At 41.9% G+C, this 24,067-nt stretch overlaps 1 protein-coding gene across 1 annotated transcript; it reads left to right on the forward strand.

Moving 5' to 3' along the window:
* Positions 1-1,663: 1,663 nt before the first annotated feature.
* Positions 1,664-19,247, forward strand: hat1 (histone acetyltransferase 1). Its single transcript, XM_012856791.3, has 11 exons — positions 1,664-1,759; positions 4,020-4,091; positions 4,217-4,292; positions 7,668-7,788; positions 12,990-13,166; positions 13,278-13,399; positions 13,998-14,102; positions 14,473-14,579; positions 15,930-16,081; positions 16,461-16,577; positions 18,609-19,247. Exons 1-11 carry the CDS (start codon positions 1,753-1,755, stop codon positions 18,777-18,779), a joined length of 1,227 nt encoding a protein of 408 aa, XP_012712245.2. The 5' UTR covers positions 1,664-1,752; the 3' UTR covers positions 18,780-19,247.
* The last annotated feature ends 4,820 nt before the right edge of the window (positions 19,248-24,067 follow it).

Consider the following 24,067-nt stretch of genomic DNA (forward strand, 5'->3'; position numbering starts at 1 on the left):
TCCAAGTGCCAGTTTAACAATCTAAACTATGGATTGTTATTTAAAAAACAAACAAATAAATATAAGATATAATGGTTTGGACTTTTAGTGGGGATCGGAAAATTGGGAATAAAACTGATTTAGTTGTATCAGTATTTTTCATGTAGTACCCAATACTCCCATCTGACCCCTTTATGGCCAAAAATGGTCCAATGATATCGCTTTAAACCAAATGGTAAATCTCACTGCACTCAGTTTAAGACCACTTGTGTTTTTTGTAATATATAATGAAACATTACATGTAATTAAACTGGTATTTAAAGGGTTAAAATCATTTAAATATACTCATAATACATCTAACTGGGGTCAACTATCATTGTGTTAAGTTTTATAATTCTTTCCATTGTTTAAACCGCCAGCTCTGTACTTGGAGCCATGTTTCTCATCAGTTATCCAGGTGCATCTTGTTTTGAGTGATTTCATAATTGTTTCCTCTTCTTGATCGGAGAAGATGCCATTAATTAGACAAGAACAATCTTATTTAAATTTTGAGGGTTTGTTTTATGAAGCTTGATTCTTCAGCTGTGTTAGGAAATTGTTCAGATTCTTCTCCCCACAAAAGAATACAGTTGGTCTAAATGTTTCTATGGAGATGTATTTTAATCTTTACCCTGCAAGTTGAATTGTAAACAAATATATATTTTTTTATTTATTATTATTTAATCTGTGGCTTATTTGTATGATGTCATCCATCCACCCATACATCTTGCACAGTCCAGTATCCTGATCAGATGTTCCCAAGACACAATGTAACACATCTGTGGTAAGACATTGGCATATGTTTATCATGTGTCCTAGTCATTTTATACTTTTAAAGATTAATTTTTGACAAACTCCTTTCAAGGATGTAATGATTATACAACAAAGTACTCCCCTGATTTAATAAGAAAAAAAGTCAAGTTATACAGAAAATCAACAATAAATGCAATTTATTTTTCAATTCATTGGTTAATCTAATTCAGGAAATGTCAATATTATAAACTAAAACTACATATGTGACCAACACATACATCTAGTTCCACTATTTGATAGAAACTGGATAAATATAGTAGTGTGTATGTATGTATGTATGTATGTATGTATGTATGTATGTATGTATGTATGTATGTATGTATGTATGTATGTATGTATGTATGTATGTATGTATGTATGTATGTATGTATGTATGTATGTATGTATGTATGTATGTATGTATGTATGTATGTATGTATGAAGTCACTAATAATAACAAATACAAGAGTAAAAGATAGTAGGTATATGATATTATCAAGCACCACTTATAATATTTGAGATAAAATGTTAAATTAACAATTATGTAAAAACATAAATAAAAAAAAGACAAAATACAAAGCACAATATTAAAATATTATTTTTTAAATGTATTTAAAAAAACGGCAATAAAGAACCTGTGATAAAATAAAAAAATGTAAATCCATCTACTTGAAGTTTGGGGAACAATCCGTTAACGATTGTTGTGATAATATTGTATTATTTGTGCGCAATATTTTCTTATTTCAGAAACCCGGGATAATTTAACTAAACCTGACCAATCGCATTTCTGTAATCCAATATGTTTTTTTTATGAACAATGTCTTTGAGTTTAGTGGCGAAACATAAAATAACTAAGCTACATCCTGTTTCCACGGAAACACGCTGACCCGGAAGTACTCCATTTTCCGCGGGTCTTTTGGGACAATAACACAGTGTGCAGAAATGGCGGGTAAGGGTCTAAATGTTAATGTCTTGTAATCGTTCAAGAGTCATTTACTCGTATATAACTCCTCGGTAGATGTTAGGACTTGTCTTAGCCTGCTAGAGGAGCTGCCTTGACCTGTAATCTCTTCAAAACACCGCACAAAGCGAGCTAACGACACCTAGCAAATGAAGCAGAGGGGGGCCTGTATGCTAACGTTTGCTTTCAAAATGTCATAGCATCATAGTTTTGGCGTTCCGTAACACTTAGATTCAAGTGTATGTTGACTGTAGGCGTGTTGATAAATGCGGATTTGTCGTTGTGTTGCCGTGATGCGGTTTAGGCTGCTGGCAGCTCACATGTTGTATCTCCTCTAATCAAAGTGCTCTGAGAGCTGTTTTACAAATAATATTGTGGGTTGACAGGCTCTGAACCCAACTCATCTGTGGTGAGACGTCTTTGTAGTCCACCTAAATGTCTGAAACGCTTAAAATTTCACTAGCAGTTAGAAACCAAGACGTTTAGTTGTTTGGGATTATCCCAAAAATGGCACAATCAGTGTAGATGTAGCCTAGATAGATAAGATATGGAAGTACATTCTCTTTATATTGGTCATAAAGAGCTATTGACCATACAGCACTGTGAACAAGTTTCCATTTTAGAGGGTTCTTTTGTTTTTAAATTTTTGTCAGGTCTAAAATGTTTTCGATCATTAAACAAATTTTAACATCAGACAAAAATGACAGAATAAAATACAAAAAAAGGTTGTCGCAAGCAGTTTTCAAATGAGAATTTCGTTTATTAAGGGACAGTATGAATAATAGGAAGCTTTATTGTCATTTTGTTTTACCGTAGCCTGGCACTAAGTGAAATTTTATATCACAAACAAACGGATTAACCAGATATTTTGGTTCAGTTTCGCAAGACACACCCAGACCTTATAACAGCCTGACCAGTGGAATTAAGAAATGCTTTAAATAGAACCTGTCCAATAACATGAAGTAGGCTCAAAGGACCAGAAGGGAAGAGATCACGCCCCGATCTAAAGAAATTCAAGACTAAAGTAAAAAGTTTTGGAAGATTTGATGCCTGTTACGTCCGGGGTTAAACTAACACATTTCATAAATACAACATCATGTTGACACAGTCAGGCATGGTGTGACGGTCAGAGGGCAGCTTTTTCTTCACGACCTTTCAACCAAAACAACTTGAGATAGAAAGTTGACTTTAAGCTCAGACACACTTAGGTTTTGCTGGAGGACAATATGCTAAAGCAAAGAACCAGAGGGCATCTCTTAAAAAAATAAATAAGGATTGGTCTAGGTAAAGTTCAGACTTAAATGCGATTTAGATGCTGTGGTATAATCTAAAACTCACCATTCATCCTCAAAAACGCTCTATTTTGGCTTAACTCAAAATAATTGTGCAAAGAAGAGTGGACATAAATTCCTCCACAGCAATGTAAAAAAAAAAAGAAGCAAGTTATCACAAACACTTGATTCTGAGACGCCGTTGCTAAGATTGACCCAATTAGGTTTTAGGTTAAGAATACGATTACTTTTTCACTTTGTGCCAGGATAGTTTGGGTAGCTTTTGCTTTTACTCAAGCTTCTAAAATCTGTTGAATGAGCTGAAACATTCAAATTTAACAAAAGAACAAAATCTTATCCAGTTCAAAGTTACACTTGGCATTTTCATGCCATACCATGACTAGTAAATTGCATTGATAAAGCATAAAATTCAGAACTAATTAACATAGATGTTGCCGTATGTGCTGGACGGACGTACAATTATCCTGAAAAGCCATGTTTTTTTTTTAAACTGGATTAGATTTTTGTTGCATTGTTTCTATATAAAAGGGCATATTTGCCTTAGATGCCTAAAAAAATAATTCTCAATAAAGTTCAAACAGAAGCAAAATAGTTGAACTGTGAACCTTTTAAGTGGCTTTACTTCTGTTGTTTTCTTTGTTTTGCTATTAGCTTTTTATTAAATTTTTTGTACGGGGGTGTTCAGAAGTTAATGAAAATTATTCCTGAATCTTAGGTGACTCGCTCATATTTCTAGCTTTATTTAATCAGCCATCGGACATCATTGTTATTTAAAGGACAGCTACAGACTTTAACACATGGAACTCAGCAGGACCCTGTAAACGTGGGCACGTCTCCTTTAAAACAGTTAAAACAGAGCGATCCAGTTAGAGGAACACACAATTCTTACATGTCCCACAAAATGAAAAGTGGAGAGCATTTCCCTAACAACAGTTATGTTTTATGGCCATCCACAGACGTAAATGCGATGGAGAAGAAACTGGCTGAATACAAGTGTGACACAAATGAAGCGATCTGCCTGAAGTTAGGTAGGTGCATTTGTTTTATTTTTCCTCCAGATCTGTGTTCATTTAAAGTGATATTCATCTATAGTCAAACGTTTTTGTCAGACTTTCCTAATTTCTCTGTGTAACTGTTGATCTGTTGCTTTCAGTTCGATTTCAAGATGATCTTGATGATGACGGTACCACTTTCCATCCGGAATACAGCCACCAAGTATTTGGCGATGAGTGAGTTCACAGCCCAGTTTCTTTGTCAGCAACCCAAACAAATAATTTTTCTTAGCTCACAAATGTTTCAGGAGGCCATCAGTCTTTGAATGTTTAACCCTGCGCCCATTCACACTCTCCTGAGGGGCGATACGTCCCTGCTTTAACTACCGATGATTAGGGCTGTCGTGATAATCAATAAATCAATTAATCTCACAATAAATTTTAACTACACAATTAATTAAAATAATCGCAATAATTTGCGTATGCATGCTGGCTTATTTCCCCTTGTGTTTCTGCCTACTCTCTCTAAAACGGGATTATAAAAGGTTTCAGTGTGGTGCATCAGTGTTTGCTCAGCCCTCATCTTCAGTAAATATCAGGTAGCAGAAGATTGCCCTGAAACACATTTGGTTAAAAGTCACCGTCAGTCATATTTCAAGTTAACTAGCTGGCTTAAGTGATAAATAGCTAAATTCAAAGTATTAATTGAGCATTTTTCTAATTGTTTTTTGCACAATTCATTAAATTAGTAGCTATTGAGAGAAGTAAACCAAAAAGTGAGGGTTAACTACATGGGTTTGTGGGTGCACAGTGAAAGCTGGCTGATATTAAATGATTATCTTTCCACATTTACTTCTTCTAACACATTTTTGAACTATGGGAGATACTTGCAGAATAGAATCAAGTTTAAAATCTGCTAAACAACAACCAAGATGTTCCAGAAACAATGTTTGGTAGAAAGCTTATTTCACACCGAGCAGACCATTGCAGAGTTGGGCAGAACATTACTGCTGGCACTCAGCCAGTGCTCACTGAAACTTTCAAAATAAAAGCCTCAATGTTCTATAGTTCCTAAATTTTAAGAGGACAACTATGTTGGAACTTCAAAATGAAAGCTGCCATTTTATTTTACAACACATATTATTGCAGAAATGGGACATAGAGTACCTGTGGAACTCAACCTCTGATGGAAATGGGGGCTAACTGATATTTTCAGACTAAAAGCCTCGATATATCATAGTTACCATTTGCATGTTAAGCTCATAACAGAATAAAATGAGTTCCCAAGGCGTTCCCAGACCAGCTGCATGGTCCCTCCAGTGTTCTCTAGATCTTCTCTAGGGTCTCCTCCCAGTGGGAAAACCACAAAAAGGAGGCGCCCGGGTGGGCATCCTGATCAGATACCCAAACTACCTCATCTGGCTCCTTTCGATGCAGAGAAGCGCCACCCTGTGTCTAAGGCTAAGCCCGGCTACTCTCTAGGAGGAAGCTCCTTTTGGCCGCTCGGTCCAGGATCGCGTTCTTTTGGTCATGATCCATACCTCATGACCATCGGTGAGGGTCGGAACATAGACAGGCCGGTAAATCGAGCTATCAAATGCAAATCTTATGGTTAGCATAAAGCAATTGGGGAAACAAGACCAGGTCTACGAGGTCTTTGCCTTCAATAATGAACCCTGAAAGCTTTCTGGTTCAGATTCAGGAACACGGGCGTTTAAGCTCCTTTACCTTTAAACCTGATGCAAGCTGAGCCTAGCTCAACCTTCGGGGAAGCATCTGCTCAGACATCCCCAGAGGAACACAGGTGGAGCATGACTTTGTGTTGACTTCTGTCTTGTATCTACAAACAAGTTATCACATTGACACAGACGCATGCTTTTTAAGGTCAGTTTTGTTGGTTAAGGATACGGATACAGAGGGAAATAAAATAATACATGATATTCTCAGCTTTACACAGGCTGAGGACGCAGACAGGAGCAGAGGGCAGCTCATACTCACACACCAGGTCAGCTTTACCAGTCCGGCTCACATGGGTTTTCTATATTATTACCTCAATTCCTTTAATTTGCCCGCTGCTTTTCCACTCAGTCGTTTACCGTAGAACAGATAACTGTTCTCACTACTCCTTGGCAAACCTTTAAAAAAAAAAAAGGAAGTGCTGCGACTTTTCCTACAGCGCCTAGCTTCTTATTTTCTTACTTCTGCACTTTCAGATGTGCATCTTATTTATTAGCACTTGTTCTCATAAACTGTCTTGACTTGGCGCGGGCTAGCGCCTAAACAGCGAAACGTCTTTGGAGGAAGCGGCAGCGCCCAGAAGGAAAAGCCACACACATCACAGGCCCGGGGACGGCGCGCATAAAACTCCTCGCAGAGAGCATCCAGTCAGCTGGCACGCTGGATACGCGGAGCGTCTTGCTGGGAGGCGATAGTAACGCTGAAACTCCCTCATTAGGACGGTTCTTGCTGCTTTATGACCGTACATAACATCCTGTATTGTATGTTATTTTCTTTACATGCTGCGTTGGTAGCAGATACTCGGAATATGGCTTGAGCTCACCTTCTCGCAAACTTCTTTTTAATATTATGTGTGGCATCTGCTAGCAATTAAAATTGGCACACTGGGATCCTTTGTCAGTGTATTTTTTTATTTTTTTCACCCACACTGACACATTTGTTTCAGGCAATTAGAGGCGGATTTAATAATTAGAGGTGACGACATGCACATTGTATGTTTTTACAATTTTTTTTTTAATTAGGATTAAGTAAATTCTTTGTATTTGATACAAAAAGCATCAGGATAATTTTTAGCCTTTAATTTGAATCAACTTTTATATTAAATAAGTTATTAATGGCAATTTCTCTTGTGATAATATCAAATCAAAGTTTTTCAGTAAGCTCATCCTCGCTTTCAGATCTTTTGAAAAGGCTTTTTTAATATCTATGACTTCATGATGGAAAGCGAGCTTTTGTCCTCGTCAGATAAACAGTGGGGATCCAGATGTGGACACGTGAGCTCAGATCTGTTTCTGGCGTCTGCAGGATCTTACGAAACACAGCGTAGTTGCAGGATTCCAGTAATGTGTCGACGCCAAAGAGACGCTGAGTGGCTCGGCGCCGTCGGCAGTGACACACCTGTCTCCGAGCGCGGACGTACAGTAGCGCGTCGCCCTGCTCTAAATTGCGCTTCCAAATTAGTCGAAACTAGGATCGGTTATTTTTGCGCTCGCTGCAATCAACTCAAAAAGGAACTCTATAATTGGGGCATTAATTATTTCAGCAAGCGTTAATTGCTGGTAAACCTTAATCACACAGTTGCATAATGATGAATCTGTTTTGCCATAATGTATTTGTTTCTTTCATTATCATACCCACAATGCAGCACAGTGAAACCAGTGACCCTAGCCAGCATTCGCTATACCCAGCCAGGTGTATATTTAATGATAGTGAATGCAAAAAAAAAACCCTGAATAATCAGATGGTTTTCATCTCCACCCTATAATGAGATCCTGCATGAAGCAGTGAGTTTTATAATATCGTGTTTTGTGAGTCTCCTACAGATGCAAACTTACTAGGACTTGTAATCTAATTGAAGCCGTGTTCTCTCCCCAGCGAGGTTGCTTTTGGATACAAAGGTCTTCAGATCCAGCTTTTCTACACTGCTGGAAACCTGAGCACCCTCTTCAAAGTGAAATACTCGTCAAAAGTTACCGACACGTTTGATTGTGTTGAGGTGAGTAAACAGTTTTATTGGGATTTGGCGCAGACTCTTTTTATGTAGGGATTTCTTCTTCTTATTTTCCGATATGCATCTAACTTTCATGGGTAGGAATCTCTTTTCGTTGAGGCCTGACCAGCACATTTTTTTTAACCAAGGACTAAGATATCCTTGTGTATTTTGTAAGAATTCAGTTATAACTTAAATTAAACGTAAGCTAGTTAAAGAAAAATATGCTGGGGGCTCCTTTATAGGGCGTTTCCACACCTGTAGTTCGTTTCCGGTGGTTTTGTTCCTCACGTTAGTGTGTTTGGTGTTTTCAGACGTACACAAATGAACGACGTCGAGGAAATGAAGCAGAGGTGGTTTAAATAGACTAAAGCCCTCAGGTGTGAAAACACCCATAATAGCAGTGGTTCTCAATCTGAAAAAAATGTAATTAGGAAAAGGCACATATTGACTTTGCCAAAAAGTAGTTGAAAGACTCTGACTAACCTGACAAGCCAGATTGATAATGTGTAGCACTCTCCATTCTGCACATGATCAATCTGGGACTGCTCCTATCAAATCTGTTCGGGGAAAGGAGGGACATGCAGCAGAACTCTCTGAGCTGATTGGGCGAAGCGACACCTAGTGCCCGCCTACCAAAGGTTGGTTTTAGCCAATCACGGTATAATGTATGCAGCGGGTGCCATGAGAAACTACAAGTTTTCACTGATAAAGGTACTTCTTGCTGTTCTTCTTTGACATCTTTGATTCCAGGAAAGCAGATGTGACAGCAGCAGCTGTATGTGCGTCCTTTTGTGCTGCCATGTTTATGTTGGTTCGGCGTTTTTGGTTCAGGCCCAAACGGTTGAGACAATAGTGAGACAAGGTGGATTCTCTTATCTTTGTGAATGCACAAATACTGCAAAAATACAGCTTGCAGGCAAGGTTACTCTCAGACCTTGAAAAATAAAATGATTTGGGACAAATTTGAGCTTTCTTGCATGAAAGCGTCATATTTGGAGGAAACCAGGTATTGAACAACGTGTGGCTAATACCAACCCTAGAATGAAGCATGGTGGTGGCTGTATCAAGCTGCGGGGATGTCTTTCAGCAGCACAAAGTGGGAAACTGGTCAGGGTACAGTGATAGTTGAATGCAGCAAAGTGCAGAGGGTTTCTGGATGAAAACCTTCACCAGAGCGCTCTTGACCTCAGGCTGGGGCAGCGGCTGGTCCCTAGCATACAGCCGAGATATCCGAGGAGCAGCTTCAGCACAACTCGGTGTCCCTAGCCAGAGCCCAGACCTGAACGTTTCTGGAGATATCTGACAATATCTGACGATGGCTTTGCACCAATGTTTCCATCCAACCCGACGGAGCTAGACGGGTTCAGCAAAGAGGAACAGGATAAACTGGCCAAAAGAGCTAGTGGCAGCATAATCAGGAAGCCTTGGTGCCAGAGGTACATCAACAAAGTGTATGTATGTACACATGATCATCATACTGTGGTGTGTGTGTGAAGATTTGGCCTAAGAATTCATTTAATCCATTTTGGAATAAGGCCGCAGTATAAAAAAATTTGGAAAAAATATGAATGGTAAATGGCTTTTACTTGTATAGCGATTTTAACTAGTCTTGACGACCTCCAAAGCGCTTTATACTACAGTTCAGTCATTCACCCATTCACACACACATTCACACCCGGACGCATTGTGAATACTTTCTGTGATCTGTGAAGATCGGTAACTCTTAATGTGGCGATCTGTTTTCACTCGATGACAATAATGAGGCAAAGTGGAAATAACAGCATTAATCAATAAACTAATTAGAGCTGTGGCATCTCACATCTCGTACGTTGTGTTATTCTGAAAGAAACTGTAAAATAAGCAAGAACTGGACCTTCTCCCAGAGCTTTAGCGTCTCTGTCTCCAAGCTACGCCTCAGGTGTGGACGCTGAATACATTCTTGACGAGCAGAGTTCGAATGCACGGCATCAAGATTGTTAGAGCCTACTCAAAATTGCACCAAAGCAGACATTTTTGGGACTTTGACACATAAAGAGATAACGAGTCGATGCGGTGTGCCGCTCCAGACATGGCCAGTTAACGAAGTGGGTCGGTGCCGGGTTTTATCCCACAGAGCCGTCAGAGTTTGGAGCCGCCTTGCCAACTGAAAGGCAGTGTTGTATTTTAGATTTTTTTATCTTTTTTTTGTGCAACGCTGCTCCGACTTCAGCGCTGACCCCGGAGCGTTTTTGGTTCACGTTGTCAAGGGTTTGAGTGCAGCTGCGGGGCGCGAGGGGAGCTGCGGCGGTCCGGGGCTCCGTCTGAAGAGCGTTTGTCCCTGAGTGCGGGTGGAGACGGCCGGGGCGCGGTGCAGCTGGCGAAAAAGACGAGGGGGCCGACGCAGCTGCTTGTTACATTGATTCAAAACTCTGACCAGAACTCACCGAAACCCCCAGCTGGACGTCTTCCAGAAAACTCGACACGTACGCCCGCGCCGACGGAAGTACCTGGAAACACGCCTTCGGACGCGTCGCGTCTGATTCCCTAATTTACGCGGAGGTCCTAAACTGTGACTCCTAATCAGCGGGAAACGACAACAATGCGACAAATTAGATACTTTGTACTTGCTTTGTGCGTATTGTCGGAAATGAAAGGCCTCACCAAACTGCGGCGAAGGAACATTGTGGCGTTTATATTCAGGACAAACCGAGGCCTCTATTCTTGGAGGCTGCGCAATTTAGCGTCTAGTAGGCAGGAGAGTGGCCCGGACAAAGCGACTTGTTTGTCCATGGTCTTTTTAAGTGTGGTCCTCGTCCCCCCAGAAATGTGGCTGAACAATCACAATAGTTAAGAGGCATTCAGCTGCAGGTGCATTACTTCCAGTTAGATATTAGCTGATGTCTGAAAAGGGAGGGGGGGGGATAGAGAATTAGCACTATGTTGCATTAGCCTTTTGTAGTGCATTTTGCTCAGACCTTCTTCATTTCCCGGTCTTCAATGCTGAGCAGCGAGGGTCTCTGTGCTCCAATAATGCCCATCACACATGTAAATGGTGTGAAAGGGCTGCTCAGCAAAGTGTTCTCATGTCAATCCTTGTGGAAATGGATACAATGCAAACATCACAGCTGAACTAACCGCGCGTTGTGCTGAGTAAAAAGTCCATGGGCAGGGGCCCTTTGTCTCCGAAAAGGCTCTTTGAAAAGCGCGGGGGCAAGTTCGTTTGATTGGGTTCACTTGGCAGGATTAGAGGAGAGGGCTCTATTATGGGTGCCCCAGAGGTTTGTTAAGCTGAGATCAATTCAGGAGGTTTTCTTACTCAGTGAGAAGCAGAAATGTGTTTATTGTGGCAACTTCATCACATATTCATGGTTTAACATAAGTAGAAAATGTACGGATTTAAGTGGCCCTGTTATTGGGGTGGGGTGGGGGGGGGGTCTGCTCAGCTGACAGTTTTAATTGCCTAATGGGTTTCCTTTCAGCGACGCTGAAAATGTACACTTGCAGATTTATTTATGCAGCTTCAACTAGATGAAGAGGAAAAACATTTAAGCCATTTTATCAATAAAATAGTTTTTTTGGTTACATCTCATTCAGCTTTTTTTCACATTTTGCCATTTTACATGCTTCATTTAGTTTATAGATGTTTTATTTCAGGGAACAACAAAGTTTTATGACTTGAGCTGAAGGTTTGAGTCGAGGCGTCGCAGACCCACCGCCGGCTCCCATTCCTGCTGCCGACCTTTGTCTCTGCCAGCTTTACACGTTTCTCCTTTGTAGGGCCGTTAAAGCTCAGCCAGTTTGTGTGAAGCAGTTTTTAAATCCTAACATAGATTTTAAACCAGATCTAGTTCTGGGCTTTAACTGGGCCGCTCTGACACAATAATACGCTTTGACCTAAACCAGGTATGGCTCTTTTTTCCCCTCCTTCTCTGTTTCATACCTTTTGGATTTTTGGTGCTTTTGCAAGTCGTGTTTTCTATTCTGGTCACGCCGTGCTGGAAATAATGACCCCGATAGGTAAAGTAGACTCACAAGAGTCACCAAGGGTTGTTGTGGTTTGATCCGGAGTCATCTTTTAATTAGCTGAGCCAAGCGAGGGTCGTACCAGGGCTGCATCGCATATTGCAAACTTACTCTGTATCGGTTTAGCAAAGAGCTGCGCTGAACAGGAAGAACATTAGTACCGTTCATTCAGGCCTCGCCATGCCAGGAGCGTATTTGGTGATCAGAGCATTTCTCCTAGAGGAAACAGCTTTACCGGAATTAGGTTGTTTCACTGCCTAAACAGCAGATGTAGCCAGATGCAACTTTTTTAAAATAAAACTGCTGTTGAGATGAAAATAATGCATTTTTCTCCATGTAGCTGGATATCTCTCTCTCTCTCTCTCTCTCTCTCTCTCTCTCTCTCTCTCTCTCTATCTATCTCTATCTATCTCTATCTATCTCTCTCTCTCTATTAAGTAGGGTTTGTTTATATAGTAAATTCATAATCGTCGCTGCAGGATTCACCATCATTACTGCGTATCGCATACTTTCCTAATATCATGCAGCTCAGTAGGAAAGGAGGAAAGAAGGACAGGAATTGCACTGGTACAAATTTGTTGAGTTGACCCCTCTAACCCTTTCATAACAGCTCTGTCTGCCCATGGGGGGGGGGCTATAATGTGAAACTCCCGCCAGTCTCAGATTTTCTGCAACCTCTTAGCAGGTTTTGCCTCCAGGATGTCCCTGGATATCTTCAGCTCCATCCATGTTCCCACTCAACTACATACAGAAAGTTTCACGTGTGGTTTATGGCAAAGGGGACTTTATAGCTTCTTTCTCAAGTAGCTTTCTTCTAATAGTTGTCTACGAACAGACTCCCCCACCCGAGCTGTTTATCCCTGCAGCTCCTCCAGAGTTGCCGTGGGCCTCTTGGCTGTTTTCTTGCTTCATGCTGCCCTTTATAGACCTTTCAGTGGAGTCTGTTTACAAGTTAGGTGACTTCTGAAGGTCGCTGGTTGTCATGGGGGGGGCCATCAGATTAAAGGGGGCTGCTTTTTTTTTTCTTTCCACGTCATAATTACCCGGTGTTGGTCTATCACAAAAAAACCCCAAAATACAAACTTAACTGAAGTGTAAGATTGTAACCGAGGGCAAAGCGTGTGTGAATAGCTTTGCCAGGTCAGGATCAGGGTCAGCTGTACGGGGGCGTGTTTTCACCCAGATTTCATCGTGTCGCCCAGGCCGACAACGTTGAAGGGAAGATCCGGGAAATCATCCCCGCCGGTTTCACCTGCAACTCCGACGACTTCGTCTCGCTGCTGGAGAAGGAGGCCAACTTCAAGCCCTTCGGCACCGTGCTTCACTCGTACACGGTCCACAACGAGGAGGGAGAGGAGCTCACCTACCAGATCCACAAGGTACAAAACGGCTCCCGCTGCCTCGCCACGCCGGCGCGTTGAGTTTTGAAGCCTTTTTTTTTTTTTTTCCTTTGCCCCCCAATAAACGTGAAAGTCTGATGTTTGCTCCAGGCTGAGATCAGCTGCCCGGGATTCCAAGAGTACCACGAGCGCCTGCAGACCTTCCTCATGTGGTTCATCGAGACCGCCAGTTTCCTGGAAGTAGACGACGATCGTTGGGACTTCTTTCTTGTGTGAGTGCCCTCCTTAATTGACACCAAACCCCCCCCTTACACCCTCCCCACCCCCACGCTTTACCCTAAAGCCTATATTGTGTCATTGAAAAACAAAGCCCCCCTTTTGAGGCGCTTGTGGCCAATTACCAGGCCAGTTTGATTATATTTCCCCCTGTTGGAGAATTGTTGATCAGCCAAGAGCTCCCTTTGTACCCAAAGCCCTTTTCAGATTTTTTTTTTCTGGGGCAAAGAGCTGAATTGAATACTGTTGTCTTTTGAAACACTGAACAATGTCTTAACAGTAAAAAGAGCCTCCGCCAGTGTTTTCTTTACTCTGGCACCTATTAGACGGGACAATGGGCGAAAAGGACTGAAGTGATCTGGAGGAGCTCAAACCCTCCTCCAGCCCCTTCTCTTCCTCTAAGTTGCAGTACTCCAATTAAGTGCATAATGTATTCATGTTGCAGCAGGTGTACCAATCGGGGCCCGGCGGCTCCAACGCGCCGATGTTGGGGGGGGGGGGGTTTGGGTTTGGCTGTGGGCAGAGGGGCTAAAACGGACACTGCACGGGAGTGTGCCTGTAATTGACCTGTTTGCCTTTGTGTTTCATCTGCAGATTTGAAAAGTACAATAAAGACGGGGAGACTCTCTACGCTACTGTTGGCTACATGACAGTTTATAATTACTACGTATACCCAGACAAAACCCGACCACGTGTAAGGTAATTGCCGGGGCAGCGCGTGCCTTCCCATTCTATTGTATTAAAAAAAAAAAAAGGAGTGGAAAATTATACATTTCTTTATCCTCTTCCCAAAGAGCCCAAATTACTGGCTTCTATAGCCAACCATTCATCCAGATTTTGTTTCAGAACCAAACCAGGGGGATTTGTATCTGAAAACAACTGTATAGATAAGCCCTTCGTGTGATTTGATTTGTTGCATTGACGAATCAGTATAAAAGTCTATTATTTGCCGCTTTCAATCAAGGAATCTCTCTTTCTTCTCAGCAAAACAACAACTTACATCACTCACAGATGTGCTGCTTTTCCTCATGCGCTTGCGTGTCTTCCCTTTTTTTTTTTTACTGAACAGCCAGATGCTCATCCTGCCTCCTTTCCAAGGAGAGGGTCACGGCGCTCAGCTCCTGGAGGCGGTGCACAGGTTCTACTGCGGCCTGCCCAAAGTGCAGGACATCACGGGTGAGCGGCCGAATCTCTTTAAAGAACCGGGAAGACTTCTTTAAATGGTAGAAGAAAAAGGATTTTCCCTGTTAGTCCTTTTGCAGGACTGACAGGTGTTTAAGCTTCGAAACCTGTCGTGTGAAAAGGCACGCATTGGAAAGAAACAAGTCAGTAAAGAAAAGACGGAGAAAGTTTTAATCCCAGCAGATCGATCAGGTTTCAAGATTTTTGCCGCAGAGGCAGGTGGACAGTTCCAGTTCAGCACTTTACCTGCAAGAGACGCGATAAATCACACATAAAAAAAAACATTTGATAGTGTTTGTTTCTTTCATTCAGTCTATTTATCCACCAATTGAAAGCATTTTCAGATTTATATCTCACCAATAAGACAAAAATGACAGAACTGTATGGTAGAGGGCCTCTTCAGTGGCTGTGGTCAGGAACTAGACCTGGACCATCCTGTGGTGATGCAGGTGAGGGCCGTAACTCTCCTGGAGGAAGGTCCTTTCTCAGGTAGACGTTCCTGCTGAAAGACCCAGAGATCACCGCTCAGCTGAGGGGCCTCTGTCTGCTTCAGGGTCTCCATCGAGAACCTGAAGCTCTGTTGTTACGTTAAAGGAAGAACTCCCAGGGCGTCATGGCTTTATGTGCAGATTTCCTGTTAAGCTTCTTCTCAGCCACCTGTCTGAGGTTAATCGTGGCACTGAAGCTACAACCTGCTCATGATCCACCGACACAAAATGCAAATATTTGTGATTTCTTCAGATGTGATGTTGATCAGGAGTGTTTTTAACCCGTTAGATGGACTCTCACCCACCTTAATACCCACTGCTGTGTGTTAAGCTCATAGAGAATGGTAGATTTGGGTTAATCATGACCGATAAAAGTGTCCTAAGTACCTAAAATGGAAACAAGTACAATTCCCATTTCTAGTGAAACTCAGTTTAATGAATTTGCATTAAAGAAAAGTGGTAGAAATATTTTGGTGGCATTTTGTTTTTATTATTATGGGTGGCAAGAGCTTTGACAGTGCCAATTTTGGTTAAAAATGTTTTTCCTGCCCCCAGTGAGTGAATGTATGCAATATAAAGGTTGGCAGCTGTCTACACTTTACAGTGTGAGATTCTGCTTCTATAAACAAACTTTTTTTAATCTCTCATCTTAACCAGAAGTGCCAATAAATGTAGAGGAGGCTGCAGACAATAGCCAATAGCCTCGCTGCAGTGAATCGTAGGGTTTTAGTATTTACCATCGACAGCAGCTGCCACACAGTCGACGTTTCTGCCCAATGGGGAAGGAGATGAGTCTGGAAGCTGGCCGTCGACAGCGCCTTCTCATTGAAGCGGTCTTATTGATGCGTGTTTGCAGCTGAAGACCCCTCTGAGAACTACGTGAAGCTGAGAGACTACGTGCTGACCAAGCTCTGCCAGAACCTGCCGTCCTTCGACGCAGACAAGCTGCACCTCGGCTTCTCCGCCGACATGATCAAGGAGGCCCAGGAAAAGCTGAAAATCAACAAGGTGCGGCAGAAATATTAAAATGAATAACTCGCACTCGGCTTAAAGCCGAAACCTCTGAACCTGTTTCACTGTTTGGCTGCAGATCCAAATATTGAGTGTAACCTGGTGAGAAAAGCAGCAAAATCTGCAAACGATAGTTATTTTAACTATAATAATAGAGATGTTGCTTTAGCAGCAGTGACAAATGATTGTTGCTCTTCTTCTGTAAATGAAATCAATTCAATCTTAGTTTATTTATTTTTAGTTTTGTGTCAAAATGATGAAATCTGTCATTTTTGCTCGAGGCTATCAGCCAAGCTTCCAGCGGAGACGCCGCGGGCTGCGTTGAAATGTGATAAACAAGACATCCGTCTGAGCTGTCGTGTTTTCTTCCCCGCAGAAACACGCGAGGCGGGTGTACGAAATCCTGCGTCTGCGAGCAACAGACATGAGCGACGAAGAAAAAGCCCGAGCGTACCGGCTAGAGGTGAAGAAGAGGCTCTTTGGACCCTACAGGGTGAGGTTATAACCACCGCGGCGTCACACGTGGGCGTGGGGCGGTGCTCTCAGAGCCATTTCCATATGCATTCACATAAACGTGAATGTCAGACTGTCTGCGCTGTCAAACACCGATCCGGCGCGTCGCCCGCCAACCTCTATTCGGCATAACATTACAGCTGTTTGATTGGGAGGAGACAAGCGGCGCATTGACGGCGTACGCTTGATCGGCTCACACTGTTGAAATTGTCACTATTTATTATGTTACCTTTTTTTTTAAAACAGCAGTAAAATTGATCTTCAGGCTTGCGAAAATTGATAGATTACCAGTGGCGTATTGTTAGAGCCACAATGGGGCGCACCAGGCGTCTGTGGTTTCTCTGCGGCTCGGGCTTTTTTTTTTTTTCTTCTTCCTCCCCCCCCATTCAGGCATGTCATTAGCCGGGATTTGCATTTCTTTGGGAGAAATCATTTCATGATCGTGCATTTGAAGTACTTTGTCAAGAAAGAGGGCCAAAGAGAGAGAGAGAGAGAGAGAGGTGGGGGGACGACAAAAAAAACCTGCAGCTATTCATATTTCAGCACGTTTGAAAACCAGTTTACTTTTATCTCATGTTTTTGTTGTTGTTTTTTTTTTGTGTGTGTGCTCTGGGTGAGCGCGGCAGAAAATCCAGAAACTCCTCCGAGTCTGGGCTTCAGACTCGACGTGGGAAACGCCGAGGCGACGTGCGCACCAGAATAACTCCTACATCCTGTTTTTGCCCGTGACATTTTTCTGCTGCAGCGGCTCAGTGAAACTCCGCATACCGTCCATTAGAGAATTTGCTGTCAGCGGGGGAAACCGCGCGTCTCGGCCGAGAGGCAGAGACTGACACTGAAAAGGCCCTGTGTGGCGGAGTGGGAGAGTGGCAGCGAGGGATCTGGTGGCCAGATGCAGAGGGGATACTTTCCCCCCCCCCTCCCTTTTTTTACTTCCCCCAGGAAAGTTTAGCTTGTAAGCAGTTGAATGACAGAGGCCGCTGCCCTCCGAATGTAAGAGCGGCTGAACATTTGTGGCTCCCTGGTGAACATATCTGCAAGCATGTGTGAGTGTGGCTTTTTTTTTTTTTCCACACACACGGCATTGTTCAGGGCTAAGGGCGCCTGGGTTTTGTCTCGAAAACGTGCTGAAACTTTGGGAAATGAACCCCACTGGCGCTAATGTTTGCAGCGTGCCTTAATAGGCGGCATTTCACCTGAACTAACGCCTCTCCTGCCTGTTAATGGTGCAGGAATTTGAATTTGAGGGATCTCAGGTAGTTTTTAAAAAGAGAGATAAGATGAGACTCTGATGTTTAAATCGAGATGATTTGTGCTGCGTCGTTATTATACTTTTCTGTATTCCAGTAGGTTATTTTTCAGCTGTTTCTCCTATTTATCTACAGCTGTTTGTTAAAAAAACGGGCCTTCATTCAGAGATGCCTTTTTTTTTTACAGTTGCTTTATGAGAAGAAAAACATATAGAGATAAATGTCGGCATTCAGCCTAAAAATATCAAGATGTTATTTTTGGTTCATATCGCCCAGCGCTAATCTGAGGGTTGTCCTCCTATTTGTCTCCTGAATTATTTTCCAGACTGTTTTGGCTTACAGTCTGGAAAAGCCTGCAATTGAGTTAAAGGATTTTCCAGGTTGGGATGATTAAGAAAATGAAAATAGTTTATTTCTAGACTTTATTACCTATAGCAGCCACTCCTTCATAGATTAATCCATCCATCCGCTATAAGTTTTGAAAGAATAAAAAAAAAAAAGTCCAAAAGATGTTTTAAAGTCTATAAAATAAATGTATTGTAACTCTAAAAACCTTGTAATCGTGCTGGATTCTGCAGCATGTCGTCTCCAGGTCAACTAGAGCTCATGGTAGCGTATTGTTGTAGTTTTTGGTGAAGCTTCTCGTCAGGAGAGGACAGAATGAGGGAGTCTAAGCTCCAGATTCTTCGTTAACAAGTCTGTAGCTCGAGGGTAGATCTGACGAGGCTAACTTGACATGTTTGTTGTTGCCGCTGCTGCAGAAAAACCAGAGGGAGCTGGCGAAGATGAGGAAGTGCCTACGGCCGGAGGAGCTGGTGTCCCACATGGGTCAGCTGGACACTCAGGCGCAGCAGGAGGAGCTGGAGAAGAGCTACCAGCTCGCCCTGGAAGATTACAGGAGAGTCCTCGAGAGGCTAGCGTCTCAGGCCTGATCCCACCGAGACTTTCCTGCTGGCCCAGAGTCCGGTCTGTACAGAAGCCCCTCGTCGCCGTCGGACTCGCCCTGCAGCCGAGACGAGGCCGTTTGAGTCTACCGCAGATCTGTCGAGGCTGGAGAAAGGCTGCGACAGCACAGCTCCGTTTGGTCCGCCAGCCGATGTTTAAATGCCAGAAGAGGTCATTGATTCAGACGGGGCTGTGCCTCCCTGTCTCTTCCATGTGTTTTAATCACATTGTGTGAAATTAAAATGATCTGTAATAGTTTCACCAGGATTCACAGCTTCACTGTTGTTCAGATAAACCCGGTTTAGTCCCCGTTACTTCCCAAGCCTCTGCTGTCTGCTGTTTCAGGTCTTTTTTTAAGGCACTTCATTGTAAAGAAAATGAAATAGTGTTTTGTATGTTGTTCAAATGGAGGGTGATTCTTAAGAAAACAAATAAAACCGAGTAACTGAATTTGCCCTTTTTGTTCCTGTTTTCTCTCATTTATGCCAACATTTTTTTTACAGCGGCGACGTTCCGATGTCTGCAACAGGTCTGCAGCTTCAGCAAAGCACACAGGAAGCAAAGGAGACAAAATACAACAGGAAATGTTGAGGAGAGAAAAAGAAATATACTGGATTTGACTCTCTTGAATTCAATAATATTCAAACCCCCCCCCAGAACAGAGGACAACAACCTTTTTGAAACACAGCTACTTCATCGGTGCTGTGTCTAGAAGAGTCAGCGCTCACCAATAAACATATTTGAATGTTAGTTTTATTTTTTTTATTTAAAGATATTGTCATTTTTAAATCTATATAAATGCAAGTGTGATTACAAAAGTAGAATAACAGACTAAAATAACATTTTAGATGCGGCTCGCTGGAGGGTTCACTGCGAAAAGGGAACTAAAAGTAAGTGAAATTGTTTTGAAATTAGTGTATTTTTCCTTGATTAGAGCAGGTAAATAAGACTATTTGCCAATGGAATAAGATTTTTGCACTAAAAATTGGAACAATTGATCTCCATCTTATTTCACGTGCAACATACCTAATTATCTCATTTTAGGGGTAAAAATACTCATTCCATTGGCAAATTGTCTTATTTAGCTCCTCAAATCAAGGAAAAATACAGTAATTTCAAGAAATTCTTACATCTAGTTCCCTTTTTGCAGTGTTGTGCCAGTTTTAGAACGGGCCTGAGGGAACCACATGTTCTTGGGGGCAGGTCGGTGACCCCTGCCGTAGAAGTTTTTCACCTTACAATGGACAAACTTTAGTGCATTTTATTGGGGTTTTATGTGATGGATCAACACAAAGCGGAGCATACTTCTGAAATTTAAGGGGGAAAAAAACATAGTGGAAACTTCACAAATAATCCAAGAGGTTTGACATTTTTATCCAGCGCCTTTTCCTCTGATGCCCCAAAATAAAACCCAGGTCTATGGTGAAGAGACCCGGTATCCAGAAAACAAACGCCCTCATTGAGACCAAACAGAGTTGGATTATAAAATAATACCCTAAGCGTTGAGTATCTCGGAGCACTGCCTTCAGTCCATCCTACGACACAAACTGCACAACCTACCAAGACTGATATCCACATGAAGTGACCAGGCAAGGAGAGCAATAATCAGAGCAGCAGCTCAGGAAGGAGAATCCAACTTTTATTCATGCGCTCCACAAATCTGGATTTTAAGGATAGCTATAGGTTTTGTCCTTTGCTGCTAGTCATGTAGGTTCCACGGCAAATATGCGGACAATTGTGCCCTGGTCAGATGAGACCAAACTTGTTTATGGCCTGCATGCAGGTTGCTACAGTATGTAGGATAGAAAACTAAAACTCCATCAGTCTAAAACATTCCTTCCCTAAGGTGAAATGTGGTGGCAGGGTCATACCGTGGGTTCGCTTTTCCATGAGTCAGAGTTCCAGCAGGGCAGCGACCCTATAAACACGGAGCCAGCGCTACAATGGATTGGTTTAGATCAATGCTTCAGATTCATGTTTTAAAAAATGGCCCAGTCAAAGTCCAGCTGAGAATGTGAGGTGAGACTTGATGTTCATAGATCCTCTCCATCCAATCTGACTGAGCTAGAGATATTCTTGCAAAGAAGAATGGGCAAAAATCTCCGTATCTAGATGGGAAAAATGAGATAAACCCCTAAAGAATAAAGTATTGCCTTAAGGGAGATATGTGCTTTAGTACTATAGCTAAAGATTAGAAAGTCTGGCTTCTTTAAGGTGAACAGAATGGAGACCCCAAACTTATGCACAATGCTGTAATTAAAAAAACGGAACAAGCTTTTTGTAAATGTTCTTGATCTGTTGAACCTTTTTGCCTTTTTCTGTTTCTCAGCCAAGAGAAAAAAAACCTTCAGTATTTTCTCTTTGCTCCCCCGTCTTGTATTGTTCTTCTCCACTCGTGCCTATTTTTAGCTTCTCGACTAAAATAGTTGAATGTAATTTCTGCAGGGTCTGTGGGTTTTCCCTCATCCCCGGTCATCATGCCCCCTTTGAGACGAATAATCACGCGAAATTGCGAGGACGGAAAATCTCCATCCTGTCACGGCTGTAAAACCGAGCCGTCATCGTAAATGACCCCGGAATAAAACGAAGTGTGTAGTATAACAGTTAAATCCCTGTAAAAAATCTGACATGTAGAGAAGCCTTGTTGTAGAACACAATAGGCTGATTAATTCACTTCCCAGCGTGTTCAGGGATTTCTTTTTTTTTTTTTTTTTTTTTTTTTTTAGTGGTATAATTTGTCTGGGAGACCCTCTCACAGCTAATGTAACTTCTGATTGGTGCTGGTGTTGAGTGTTGAGACTAATGAGCATTATAGTTTTCAATTGGAAACCCTTTGTGCTGCTGTGTTGCCCCTGCTTGTGCAGATCACTGTGATGAATGCCCATCATACTTTATATTACTTTTGCACATTGTCACTAAATGAAGGCTGCGGGTCAATTTTCAATTTTTCTCCCCCTCTCCACTTGAAACAAGACCAAACCTTGGAACCCTTCACATCTCTAATCCAGGCTGATTGAATCCACTCATGGCCATGAGGGGCCTCATCTCACTTTAGTTTTATCTGCTCTTTTCTGCAGTGAGGGAACATTTTGCATGGCACTGCACAGGCCTAGCACACCGACCTGCTAATGGGAAGTGGGCTTATCGTTTGGGTGGGTGCATTACTTATGATGTCTCGTTATTTCCCCTGGCCTGCAACCTGTGCATGCACAAAGCTCTGGTCTGGACATCTACGGTGAAAGTCACCAAGCTGACGGGGAAGTGGTTTGTCTGGAGGATCTGCAGGGCTCTGTTTACTTCATGGAGGGTTGTGGGACATAGTGTCATGCAAAAAGTATTCATAGCTCCTTGAGCTTTTCTAGGGTTTGTCTTGTTCCAACCACAAACTGACACACAAATATGTTTTGGGTTAAATTTAGTCATTGTTTTGTTTTTCTTTTCTTTTGGTTAAAGCATATTGGTGTGTTAAAATGGCCTAGTCAAAGTTCAGATCTAAATACACTGGAATATATTTAGTAAAATTTGGTAAGTTTTTTGTCTCTCTTTTATAAAATTTGCTTCTATCATAAACGAATTGATAGGACACTTCTGCTGTTGGTGTTATCTGGCCTACTGTTTTACCACATAAGGAAGTAACACTTGAATGATGTATGTCTCTAAAGGAGGGATGAATTTCCCAACAACTATTGCTTTTTTATCCTATTTTTGTTGGTTTTTAGGGGTGCAAACATTTCTTATTCTTGTTGAATGTGTGTCACACTTGAAGGTGTTTCCGAACATCAAACAAATTCAAATATTAGTCAAAGACATTACAAGCAAACACAAAATGCCGTTTTCAAATGAAGATTTTTATTATTAAAGGAAAAATCCAAACCTACATGGTCCCTAGAGTGACAAAGTGATTAAATTAAAACATAACTCTAGTTCGGCTTCTCTAGCCACCGCCAGACCTGATTATTGCCACAACTGTTCTCAGTCAAGAAATCACTTAAATAGGACCTGCCTGAAAAAGTGAAGTACACCAAAGGATCCTCAAAGGCCATTTCTAAAGTTTTGGGACTCCAGTGAATCACAGTTAGAGCCATTATTCAGAAATGGTGAAAACATGGAACAGCGGGGAACCTTCTGAGCTGGCTGACCAAAATTACCCCAAGAACACAGAGACGACTCATCCAAGAGGTCACAACAGTGGCCTAGTCAAAGTCCTGACATGAATCCTATTAGGATGCTGTAGTTTTAGGGGGTAATCACTTTTTCACACAAGTGAAATGCTGGTTTGTTTTTTTTCCCCTTGTAAAAAACCTTAATTTAACAACATTATTTTGTGCTTGGTTGTGTTGTCTTTTACCAACATTTATATTTGGTTGATGTTGTGAAACACAAGTGTGACAAACGTGCCAAAAAATAAGCAATCAGTAAGCAGGCAAAGACTTGTTCACACCACTGTGACAAACAGAACATAGCACATCTGCATTTGGTATAATCCTCCGTAGTCAAAATAATAGAAGAAATATTTTTTATGAATACGACAAGGAGGTAAGAAAAGTAAAAAGACTAAAGGATTAGACAGGTACAGGCTCCCAAAGTTTCTACAAGAGGGTTGTGTCACACATTTTTACCAAAAGAATCCTCAAAACTGAAATCCTGAAACTTTGATGATTGTATAATGGAAATTCAAGGCGTATGAATATGTTTGCAAGCCATGCACTGTTTATTATCAGTGGAAACAAGGCATCCTCCAATGGGAACCTCTTCCAACAGTCCAGGCACAGTTTGGTAATTCAATTCAATTCAATTTTCAATTACATTTTATTTATATAGCGCCAATTCATGAAACATGTCATCTCGAGGCAGTTTACAAAGTCAAAATCAATCATATTATACAGATTGGTCAAAAATGTCCTATATAAGGGAACCAGTTGATTGCTTCAAAGTCTTGACAAGCAGCATTCACTCCTGAAGAGGCGTAGAGTCACAGGGAGAGTCGTCTGCATTGTCCATGGCTTTGCAGCAATCCCTCATACTGAGCAAGCATGAAGCGACAGTGGAAAGAAAAACCACCCATTAGCGGGAAGGAAAAACCTCCAGCAGAACCAGGCTCAGTATGATCTACATGTGTTCCAACACGATGGAGCGTTGTGTACCAAGACAAAAACAATAGCCAAAAGTTTCACTACGTTGAAACATTTAGTCTGTGGTGAGGAGACTTCCCAGATCTAAACCCAACTGAGAACCTACTGCTGGTCCTCTATCAGAGAGTTAGACAGAAGCCAAC

The sequence above is a fragment of the Fundulus heteroclitus genome, chromosome 7, assembly GCF_011125445.2.
Source record: "Fundulus heteroclitus isolate FHET01 chromosome 7, MU-UCD_Fhet_4.1, whole genome shotgun sequence".
NCBI lineage: Eukaryota > Metazoa > Chordata > Actinopteri > Cyprinodontiformes > Fundulidae > Fundulus > Fundulus heteroclitus.

Excerpts from the sequence above, each read along its gene's own strand:
- hat1 (XM_012856791.3), top strand. Across the intron at positions 4,092-4,216 it reads AGCGATCTGCCTGAAGTTAG|TTCGATTTCAAGATGATCTT; the intron begins GTAGGTGCATTT and ends TGTTGCTTTCAG. Across the intron at positions 14,580-15,929 it reads CAAAGTGCAGGACATCACGG|CTGAAGACCCCTCTGAGAAC; the intron begins GTGAGCGGCCGA and ends GCGTGTTTGCAG.